The sequence below is a fragment of the Chenopodium album genome, chromosome 9, assembly GCF_948465745.1.
Source record: "Chenopodium album chromosome 9, dcCheAlbu1.1, whole genome shotgun sequence".
Taxonomy (NCBI): Eukaryota; Viridiplantae; Streptophyta; class Magnoliopsida; order Caryophyllales; family Amaranthaceae; genus Chenopodium; species Chenopodium album.
In genome coordinates, this window is record NC_137842.1 from 2,611,694 (window position 1) to 2,623,545 (window position 11,852).

At 31.7% G+C, this 11,852-nt stretch overlaps 1 protein-coding gene across 1 annotated transcript; it reads right to left on the reverse strand.

Annotated features, from left to right (window-relative positions):
- Window positions 1–8,802: 8,802 nt before the first annotated feature.
- LOC145559374 (protein FAR1-RELATED SEQUENCE 5-like) lies at window positions 8,803–11,565 on the reverse strand. Its single transcript, XM_081620797.1, has 4 exons — window positions 11,393–11,565; window positions 10,756–11,069; window positions 9,006–10,315; window positions 8,803–8,933 (listed from the first exon to the last, which is right to left on the reverse strand). Exons 1-4 carry the CDS (start codon window positions 11,432–11,434, stop codon window positions 8,803–8,805), a joined length of 1,797 nt encoding a protein of 598 aa, XP_081476923.1. The 5' UTR covers window positions 11,435–11,565.
- Window positions 11,566–11,852: the final 287 nt, after the last annotated feature.

The following is an 11,852-nucleotide window of genomic DNA, read 5'->3' on the forward strand; positions in this document are numbered from 1 at the left end:
GGCTTTGATTGATTGATTGATTGATTGATTAAAATAATTTAATTCGTGGATTATAAAATACGTGGCATTAAAATTTTTAGATATCTCAAATCTTATTCGTTACTTTCATCTATGTGTCAATTTCATTTTTTAAATTCAAAATTAAAATACAAATCTTTTTTTCTTATTAGTCAAAATAATTATATTTCTTATCTGGCGTTCCGAATGCTCTCCAAAAATACCTACTTTATTTATATGATATATTAGATTTTTGATTGACTAATTTAAATTAGCTCATAAAAAGAAAGCCCTTTCCCTAAATAATGTTGGGAAAACACACAATTCCTAATTTACACCCAATCTTTTTTAAAATCCCACCGTATGTACCGTCCATGTCAACTAAGGAAATTTAAATAGTTTTTTTTTTTTTTAACTGTCCAACTACAAATCGATGTTCTCATATAGTAACGGTTTCTATTTTATAGACCGCTACTTGAATTAGCGAATTATGACTTTCTATTTTATTAATCGCTACTTGAAGTAGTTGTTTTCATGATTATGTAGATGATGGGCTTAGATATAATAATAACAATGGTGATCCATCTGTAGCGACACCAATTCCATAATTAGATAATCCAAAACTTTTCAATTTCAATGCTCATATAAAAGGATATAGAAGGCAACATATGCAACTATACTGTACTTGTAATAAGTTATTCAGAGTTCACATAAGTCATTATCCTAAAGCTCCACTATGCAGCCACTAGTATTCCATACGAAGTTTTTATGCTGGCAAACACCTTTATATAATCAAAACAAATGAATTGTTAATGGGTCCTAGGCTCCTAGCAAAAGAATACTCCGTATGATATAATCAAAAGTCAAGGTCCCCAACAATTGAATATGATACAGTATGTCATTTTGTTAGTATAATACGGAGTAAGAAAGAAACAACCAAAAATTTACAATGAATTGCTACTTGCTAGTATACTTTATTGACACCACTAGCTAATCTTTACATAAGAATATCAATACCAACACTAATTAACACTAATTCAAACACCTATTCTTCATTGCCACCAAAGTCTACCAACATACGTACTATAAAAATATCCAATTGTTTCTAATATCAACACTAAAACTACCAAATGAAGCATAAATTGTCAACCAATATGAAATTTAACATAGACTTACACTAAAATAACAAATAAATTTGATAATTGAATTAAAAAAATAATTAGGGCATACAATTAACTCACCAATAATTCAGCAAAAAAACAGCAGCAAAGTAGGCAGGCCGATCCCTGGCTCTCAGCGTCGGCAATCAGTGGTGAGGGGTTTGGGGACAGCGACGGAGGCGGTTGCAGATTAATTTGTTTTACCAAGAGGGAGTAGAAAGTGATTTTGTTAAGGAAAATTTAGTAAAATAGCTGGACCGATAAAATATATATATATATATATATATATATATATATATATATATATATATATATATATATATATATATATATATATATATATATATATAGAAATGGGATCATATGAGATCACATCCCTTATGTAAGAACCCTATTATATGTGAGGACTAATTATAACCGTTGGATCAATTACATCCAACGGCCACAATTAAATCCCGGTCAAACAAAACTCCTGTGTTTTTTCTCTCTTCTCCTTCCTCTTTCACGCACTATTTTCTCTCTCCTCACAATTTCTCTATTTTCTACTCTCTTTCTCTCTGCTATTCTCTCTGATTTTTCATCACTACTCCTTCAATCTTCATCAATTCTTTTTCAAGGTGAGTTTATTGTTTATATTTTCGTGTTCTTCAATTAATTTTAGGTCACATTCAGTTACATTTGTTGATTTTCATTTTGATTTTCGTTTGATTTTCGCTGATTTCAGCTCACATTGTTTATCAATATGTGTCGATAATGTTTTACTTTGTTTTTTTCATTGATTTTAGTTTTATTTTCGTTTTTTTGAGTAGTTATCAAGTTGATTTTGCTTATTTTCGTTATTGTCCAGTTTTTTCGTTTTTTTGGAAACCTACAATTCACTGATAATTTGTGCTATTATGTTGATTTTAGCTTGATTTTAGGTATTTTGATTATTTTGTGTATTTTAATTTGATTTTCGGTTTACTTTAGTTCTCAATTATGTTTTATTTTCTGGTTTTATCTTATTTTTTGTTTGATTATAGCTTTATTTGAGTAATTATTACTTGATTTTAGTTTTAATTTTGCTTCATATGAGTAATTATCTTACATTTTCTTTGTTTTTTTGGAAACCTAGAAGTAATTGCTATGGATTCTGCAAATGTTCCTCAAGAAAATACAATGTATGCGTTTCTGCTCATTTTATTTTTATTATTTGAGTTATTATTATTTTTGTTGTTGTTGTAGATTAGTTGATTAGTTGTATTACTTGTATGGGAGTTCTTGTAGATTAGTTGATAACTTGTTCATTTTATGTTTTGTTGTTCATTTATGAAATATTAGATTTTTAATTGACAATTACAAGCAATAAAAAGTTGTAGATTATGTTGGGAAGTAATTTTCAATACATCTAAAACTGCCACAGGTTAATACTTGTATGTGAAAGCAAATAGGAAAAAAAAAACAGTTTAAGATGGGAGTACAGGGCTCTCATCTCTTTTGTTTGTCTTAGAAATTATCACAATCAAATAAAATTCCCTGTGCAATGTTATTACTATCGTCACCACAAAGCTACCAACTTCGTCGTGTACTTAGTTCGGCTTTTCACATTAGAAGCCAAGAAACTGATAGTTTGAAGGCGTTTTACTGTTCGGCTTTTCACATCAGAAGCCTAGAAGTTAGTTCATTATGTTGCACATCAGGTCTTAAAGTAGATATCAGTGAGAAAGAATTTGAGTTTAAAAACAAGTTCTCTAACTTCTTCACAGCTTTGAAAGTAGTTGATAACTTGTTCATTTTATGTTTTGTTTTTCATTTTAGCACTAAGTATTTGCTCATTTGACAAATGAGCATTTAACTATTTGCTCATTTGAGAAATGAGCATTTAACTATTTGCTCATTTGAGAAATGAGCATTTAAGTTTTTGTTCATTTTGTTAAATTAGTAGCTAAGTATTTGCTCATTTGACATCAAGGATACCTATTTTGTTGAGCAGGACATCTGTTGAGACAAATTCTGCTGTTAATGTTGGTGAGCAAGATGCAGCAGGGGCGGGGCAGTTAAGAGTTATTGGTGGTGACCAAGATGCAGCAGGGGCAGCACAGTTAAGAGTTGGTGGTGACCAAGATGCAGCAGGGGCATCACAGTTAGGAGTTGTTGGTGGTGACGAAGATGCGGCAGGGCCAGCACAATTAGGAGTTGTTGGTCGTTCTACACAGCCACAATATAAAGGAATGAGTTTCAAGACAGGATCTTCTAATGACAAAGGAAAAATGGTTTTAAAGGACACATTAAAGAAAGAAAAACAGATTATTAAGGTAGTGGAGATGAAATCCAGCAATGAATTGCAAGGTTTGAAGTCAGGCAATGAAGTGGAAGGTTTGAAGTCTCACATTCATGGGACATTGCATAGTCGGATGTCACCCTCATCCATTGTTCAAGTTATGGAATTAGTTTTACTTTCACAAAATCAGTTGAAAGCAGTTAGAGATATAGGATTTGGGTCGATGGAGTTTTTGAAGGTGACCCAACTGCCTTTGCGGTTGGGTTTATGGTTGGTGCAGCACTTTGATGCTAAGACGTGCTCATTAAATATTCCTGATTCTGATCCTTTCCGTATTACTGAAGACCATGTGCATGAAGTTCTTGGGTTGCCAATAGGGGGCATAGAGATTGATAAAAATAATTTTTCCAGAAATAAAAAAGTCATTCAGCAATGGAAAAAGCAATTCCAAAGCAACTCACTCTCTATCAAATAAGGGGAGCTTAAAGAGTTTTTGAAGGAGCATAAGTCAGCTGGTGCTATGTTCAAACGGAACTTTGTAGTTCTTTGTGTGTCTACACTGATGGATGGTAGTCTTCTTATTTTTATTATGCTCATTTTACTTTCAATTTGCTCATTTTCAATTTAGTTTGCTCATTTCTATTTTATTTTGCTCACTTAAATTTCTATTTTCTCATTTCTCTTTTGTTTTGCTCATTTTTTTGTCAGGGAAACAAAACATGAATATTAATTCTGATATTCTTACATTTCTTTCTGATGTTGATAAAATCAAGGACTTGAATTGGTCAAACTATATCCTTGATTCTCTCGTGAAGGGCAAGCTTTTATGGGAAGAACGTCCAACTCGTTCTTTTCCTGGGACTTTATTGTTTCTTATGGTATTACTATAATTTTTGTATATTTTTAATGTAGTATTTCTTACTTATTTGTTGATTTTTAATTTACTATCTTTTCTTTTCTTACTTGTTTGTAGTTATTATATGTTGATCAATTTGTACTTGAGGAAGTTCGAGCTGCACGTGAAATTCCAATCTTGAAAGGGTGGACAACAGTTATGTTGTCAACACGTGAGAAATTGGAACTCTTTAAAGGGAGGCTTGAATTGGAAATATTCGTGCTAAAAAGCTTGATGTTGGTTCTTCTAGCATGACACAGCCTAAAATGGTGTTTAACTATAATTTTCTGTTTTATTTTTTTCCTTTTTATCCTACTTTTTTTAACTTTTTTGTTTTTTATTTAGGTAAAATTCATTCCTTCTGAAGTGGAAACTCAAGTAGTTGCCAATAAGGTAACCATATATACTGTAATATTCTTTGTTCTTTTTGGAAATGACCAACTAATTTTTGCTCATTTGTCTAATGAGTAAGCAATTACTTGCTCATATTTGAAATGAGCAAATAATTTTTTACTCATTTGACAGATGAGCAAATTATGCAATTGGTTATGTGTTATAAGTAAGCTTGGTTTATATTTGTTAGGATATTTGCTTTCAACTTGTTCTAACTTTCTTTTTTTTTTTTTTTTTTTGTTTTGTTTTTGTTTGTCTTTAGGAACAATCTGATCCAATTCGTACAAAAAATGAAGAAAGTGAACAAGATCCAAAGAAGGTATTTATATGAGTTTTCTGGAAACCAATATTAATTTTTTGTTTATTTTTAGAGTTCTTCTCAGTATGATGCATAGAGGCAAGTGGCCATATGTGTGCTTTTGCATTACTCATATGCATATCATGAATATAGAAAAAGTATTTTATGTAAATGTTGGTCTTTGGTAACTGCAATCTTGGGAAACTCATATATGATAAATATGTGGATATTTCTTGTGAGCAGGAGCATTATAGTTCTTAATTTTTTGCTCATTTGTCAAATGAGCAATTAATTTTTTGCTCATTTGTCAAATGAGCAAAAACTTCAATGCTCATATAAAGTTCAATTTGCTCACTTTTATATGACTTTGCTCATTCCATATCCACTTTGCTCATTTCATATTTACTCTTCTCATTTATATTTATCTTATTTATGTATTTTTTTATTTTATTTTTTTTTTTTTTTTACAGAAATGCCTTATGGAGCTTGCAACAGCATCTACAAACCTGGTCTTGGCATAAATGTATTTCAGTCAAAAACATGAAACTGCCATCAAGTATTTTCCAAACAACGAGAAGATACAAAAGTTGAAGGAAGATGCCATGGGCATTTGTGATGAGCATAAGATGAGCTCCAAAACTTTAACTGAAGATAATACTCTTTCATTTAGCCAAGATGAAGAGTATTGGCAAGATCCAGCAGTAATTGAAGCTTGGGATAGGTTTTCTCAGATTTCAAGCAACAAAAAGCATGCTGAATCTTCAATCAATGCAATGGTTGTTCATCCAAATGAATCGGAACCCATTGATGTTACTAAGATTGCTTCTGAAAGTGTTCAGATAGCAAGTTGTATCCCTGATGTTGGATGTTCAGATAGGGCTGCTAAAAATGTGTTCAAAAAAATTGGAGATTCAAGTTTCAAATGTGCTTCAGGACATTCACTTGCCAAAGGATCTGGAACTCCTACATTCAGTTTAGGAGTCTTTTCTCAAGAAACTGATTCTCCCCCTAGCAATGCGCCTACTGAACATGTAGTTGCTTCTGTCAGTGCACAAGTTGGTGCTTCTGTTGCTGATGCTTCTCAAGCTGTTGGTGATGCTCTGATTGCTAATCCTCAAGATCTCATTTCTGATGCTCAAGAAGCTTTAATTGTGCATAAGAGAAAAGGTGATACTGAAAAGAAGAGTTCTATTCCAAAGAAACGCAAACCTCAGCCATCAGTGCTTCTTAGATCACCTTTTAAGTCCCGCATTATGATAATTTACAATCCATTATCACCAGTTCAGATGAGCGTCTTGAGAGCAATGTTTGCTGATGATAAAAATCGTTTGTAAGTATTTTTTTTATCTATAGAATTTATTATCTTGTACATTAACTTCCATTTGTTTTAGTCATACTAACTTTCTTTATTCTTTTTATGCAGTGAACCAGTATTTAATGGAGAGAATGGTCTTGAAATTTTGAGAGTACATCTTGAGAATCTTTATAATAAATATAAAGTTGACACAGAGATCATTAATGCTTGGTGTAGCATTCTGAATTATAATGAGCAGTTTAGAGATCCAAATTCTCCTGCTCGTTTCTTTTTTGACCTTAGTGCTACCGTAAGTTCAAATTCTTTCATTTATTTTGTTTTATTGAATTATTTTGTTTTTTTGTTGTAATTAATTTTTTTTCTTTAACATGTAGGACTGTCTTATTCACTATGAGATAGATTCTGTTGCCCATCGGAATAAGATGTTTTATGAGGTTGCTGAGAATTTGTACATGAAATCAGTTGTACCACACAAGGATATTCAGCTTTTTTTCTTCCCAGTTTATGAAGAAGATCATTACTATTTGGTATGTTTTAACACTACCACACTAAATGGTAATATCGAGCTTTTTGATTATAACGAAGATGCTGGAGATCATAAACAGCTTTTAAAACATTTGGTATGGCTTAAAAGTTAATCTCTATTCACATTATGTTTGTTTCTTTTACTTGAATGATTAGATTTTATTATGTTTGCTTATTTGATGTTTTTATTTTCAGAGAACTGCTTTTTCAAACTTTATTCAATGTGAAGGAAATGTACAGAGTTCTATTTTGGCAAATGATATCAAGCAGATGGAAATTTATGTGATTAATGGTTCATGGAAGTCTTCGGATAAAAATCATTTGCATTGTGGAGTTGCAGTGATGAGACTCATGGAAACATACATGGGTTGTGCAAAGTGGGATCCTGGTTTAAAGAAAAATAATGTAAATTCTTTGCTCATTTGAGAAATGAGCAATTAACTTTTTGATTATTTGCTAAATGAGCAAGAAATTACTTGCTCATTTATCAAATGAGCAAAGAAATGTTTGCTCATTTGACAAATGAGCAAGGATTTACTTGTTCATTTCATAAATGAACAAAGAAATGTTTGCTCATTTCACAAATGAGCAACTAATTCTTTGCTCATTTAAGAAATGAGCAATTAACTTTTTGATTATTTGCTAAATGAGCAAGAAATTACTTGCTCATTTATCAAATGAGCAAAGAAATGTTTGCTCATTTGACAAATGAGCAAGGATTTACTTGTTCATTTCATAAATGAGCAAGGATACCTATCAAATGTTTACTTTAATTTTGAGGTCTATGGTCCATTAATCTAGCAATGCCGTAGGCCATTGCCTTACAAGTTACAACTGCAACTTGTGGTGTTACTTTTACATGTTTGCTCATGTTATTGAAATCTCCTTAATTGTATAGGGTTTTATTATGTTATTTGTTTTGCAGCTGATAATCTTGACTAAACTTCGTGAAAAGTACACCCTGGGAATAATTACAAGTGAAGTGAACACTATTCAATCTGTTAAAGAAATTGCTCAGAAGAAGAAAAAGCAAAGTAAAGTTTCAGTTGCTGACAAAGAAGAAAATGCTGAAAAAGAAGAGCCTGAAGAAGAAAAAGTTCAAGGAAGAAAGAGCAAAAGACTGAAGAAAGCTGAATGTTAGGGAATTAAATAGTTAGTAGTGATGATTTGTCTTTTTTGGTTTAGGAAATTGGGTAAATTAAGATTTTATCTACTTTTAAGTAGTCTTTGAATGATGTAAAACTGATTTATAAACATATTTTACCAATAGAAGCCTACCCTTTTTTACTATAGTGATGATTATATTTGAATTAAAATTCAATCTTTTATTTGTTTTTACTTCACATACCTTGTTATATACAGCCGTTTTCATTTGAAATATTTGTTCATTTGTTAAATGAGCAAACAGATGTTTGCTCATTAAATGATAGATCAATGAATTCTTGCTCATTTGATAAATGTTCAAAGAATTTCTTGCTCATTTGATAATTATTTGATCATTTCACAAATGAGCAACTATTTTTGCTCATTTAAGAAATGAACTTTTACCTTTTTTTATTATTTGCTAAGTGAGCAAGGAATTACTTGCTCATTTGATGATTGAGAAAAGATATGTTTGCTCATTTGACCCAAGGAGAGCTGATTTTGGATTGGGAGATGAAACAAGAGTGCAATTGTTCCAAGTTCATATAATAGCTAATTTGCTCACTTGCCAAATGAGCAAATAATTATTTGCTCATTTGACAAAATGAGTAGTTAACTATTTGCTCATCATTTGATTAATGAGCAAGGAATTATTGCTCATTCGAGAAATGAACAAATATTTAGTCACTCATTTGAATATGTTCTATTTTCAATTCAACAATATTGCAAAGCATTAAACTATGATTAGTACAAAATTAATAATATATTATTAAATATAAAAATTCAACAAAATCTTATATGTATATAAAAGTACCATTACACTTTTTTTGGACAATTTCTAATATCATGATGACTCAATTCACCACAACCTCTACATAATCTCTTCTTTTTTTGGTTTTGCTCTACAGCCTTTTCTTTTTCTCCCTTAAGCCTTTTTGCACTTCTACCTCTTGTTTCAACATTTGACACATCAGTCTCACTCGCTTTCTTTTTTGAAGTCTCTTCATTTGATACATGAAATCCAGTCCCTTTATTCTTTGAAACTTTTGGAGGTTTGACAATTATTTCAGTTGGCACACTAGCTCCAATCAATAGCTCAATGTCTTGCTCTTTGTTTTTTGCACTTCCAGCTGTTGTTTCATTATTTCTTGCAATCCTCTTTGCTTCCAAATCCTTTCTTATTCCTTGAAGATTTATCACAAGGTCTTGAATATCTTCATCTTTGCCTTCTGCCAAACTTACACAAGTGTGTATCTCTGACCATAAATCATTTAACAATTTTTTCTTGTCTATTATATTAGCACATTGCTCCAACAGGTTTCCTCCCAAGTCAAAAATTGGTTTCTTTAATGCCATAGTAGTCCACCTGTGTAGCATATACTGCTCGGGAATGGTTTCAAACCTTTTTGCTTTCCAAACCCAAATCATATGTCTACATGGAATTCCTTGCCTATAAAATAGCTTGCAAGAACATATGGTGTCATAGTTAGTTGGATTAAACACAACATCAAATGTTCTAGTCCGATTTCCTTCACTTACTGTTGCAACTTCCAATTCATTTTCTTTCTTCAATTCATCAACACCACAAGAAAAACAAGCAATTTCAACCTCGTATTGAAAATCATAAAATACAGAGTTAGTATATAAATGTGAGGCATGCTTTTCTATCCCTAGTGGTGTTTTGCACTCAGGATATTTGTGCTTTGAATCATTATCATTCTGACCTTGAGTGTGTCTCTGGGAATTAATTGCAGCTTCATATCTCAAGTAAAACTCAACAAGTGACACATGAGGATTGATAAAGGAGCAGAAAAAGTTGTTTTCACTTTCGGATCTTGATGTTGTACGCATTATTCCTCCAAGGAACACATCTCTGAAATAGGCCGGAATCCACTTGTCTCTTATCTTGTACATATAACCTAACCATTCATGTTGTTCCAAGTGGTATTCAACCATCACCTTGTTCCACCTTTCTTCAAACTCAGCAGGTTCAATTTCAAGGTGCCAAACGCAAGCACATAATTTTTTTAGGAAACCAGTTTCTTCTTGCATGATTGATTTCTCCACCTTATCTGGTAACTTTTTCATTATGTGCCTCATACAGAACCGATGTTCAGTCTTCTTAAACACACTTCTAATAGCAATTTTCATTGCTGGATCCTGATCTGTGATCATACAATTAGGTTCATTCCCACCCATTGCCTTGAGGAATGATCTGAACAGCCATTCAAATGACACGATATCTTCCTTTGCTATGAAACCAGCAGCAAAATTAATGCAATTCTTATGATGGTCAACGCCTGTAAATGGAGTAAACACCATGTTGTACCTGTTTACACATACAAAATAAAGTTTAAATGAGAAAATAATTTAATACTCATTTGAAAAATTATCAAATAATCGATTGCTCATTTGTCAAATGAGCAAATAACTCAATGCTTATTTGTGAAATAAGCAAACAATTCTTTGCTCTTTTGTCAAATGTGAAAATAATTGAATGCTCATTTGTCATATGAGCAAATAACTCAATGCTCATTTGTGAAATGAGCAAACAATTCAATGCTCATTTGCCAAATGAGCAAATAATTCAATGCTCATTTGTCAAATGAACATGCAATTCAATGCCCATATACATACTCTTATCAAAGAATATTAGACTTATGGGGATATTCAATTTTCACATAGAAGTAATGAGCAATTAAACTAATTTTATTTAAAACAAAGTCATTAATTTCAGCCATAGCTAGTAATAACACATAAATGAATTACCTATTGGTTTGGTATGTGGTATCAAAGGATACCATATCACCAAATAGAGCATAACTCTTTTTACAAAGGGGGTCTGCCCAGAATGCTCTACAAAGGCAATAATCTTCATCCATCTCAAAATCAAAGAAAAAAGCGCTCCACATCAGCTTTTTGTTGGTAAAGATATCCACGAACATTTGAGCATCGCTTCCTTGAATGTATGCTTTTAAATCTCTATGAAAATTTTTGAAATCTTCCTTAGATGCACCAATGTTTTCATATCCTCCAACAATTTCCTTCATCATTCGAAAAGTTGTAACGGGACCAATATTCACCTATTTAAAGAACAAAACAGTTTGTCACATGAGCAAATAATTCAATGCTCATTTTTAAAATGAGCAAACAATTCAATGCTCATTTGTCAAATGAGAAAAAAATTATTTGCCCATTTGTCAAATGAGAAAACAACTTTTATTAGAACATACAGAGAATTCATGAAACATAAGAGAATTTGAAACATAAGAGAATTCATGAAACAATTCAATGCTCATTTGGCAAATGAGCAAAAAAATTATTTGCTCATTTGTCAAATGAGCAAACAACTTTTATTAGAACATACATAGAATTCATGAAACATAAGAGAATTTGAAAGTGTTACCTTAGAATTATTCACAATTATTTTTTTGTGTAAAATGTTCATTTTCCTTCCTTCTTTTTGGAATAGATTGCAGCTAGGTGTATAAAGTGCATGAGTATGTCCCTCATGAAATTTTGTCACTATGAATGTGTTATCATCACAATGCTTTAGGACAATATGTGCCTTGCACCCAACACGAGTAACGAGTCTCTTCCTTTTGATTAAAGATTTTTCTTCATTGTTTTCCCCTTCCTTGTTATTTAAATCTTTTTCTACAGTAGTCTTTCTTTTTTCTTTGTATCCTTCCTTATTGCACAAGATATACTGATATTTTAATTCTTTGCTTCTTCTTTGTCTTTTAGTTGTAGACTTCCTTGTATTGAAACCAGAAGAAAATGCATAGCCTTTATAAAATTCAAGGCCCTCTTCAAGATTATTAAACTTCATCCCTATAGCTAGTTTCAACTCATTGGGGCATATT

Bases quoted from the DNA above. Each gene is read 5' to 3' on its own strand.
- LOC145559374 (XM_081620797.1), bottom strand. From the start codon at position 11,434: ATGAACATTTTACACAAAAAAATAATTGTGAATAATTCTAAG. The intron at 10,316-10,755 runs GTAATTCATTTA...ATGTGTAAACAG, and splicing joins ACCACATACCAAACCAATAG to GTACAACATGGTGTTTACTC. The intron at 8,934-9,005 runs TTCATGTATCAA...TTGAAACAAGAG, and splicing joins AAAGAATAAAGGGACTGGAT to GTAGAAGTGCAAAAAGGCTT.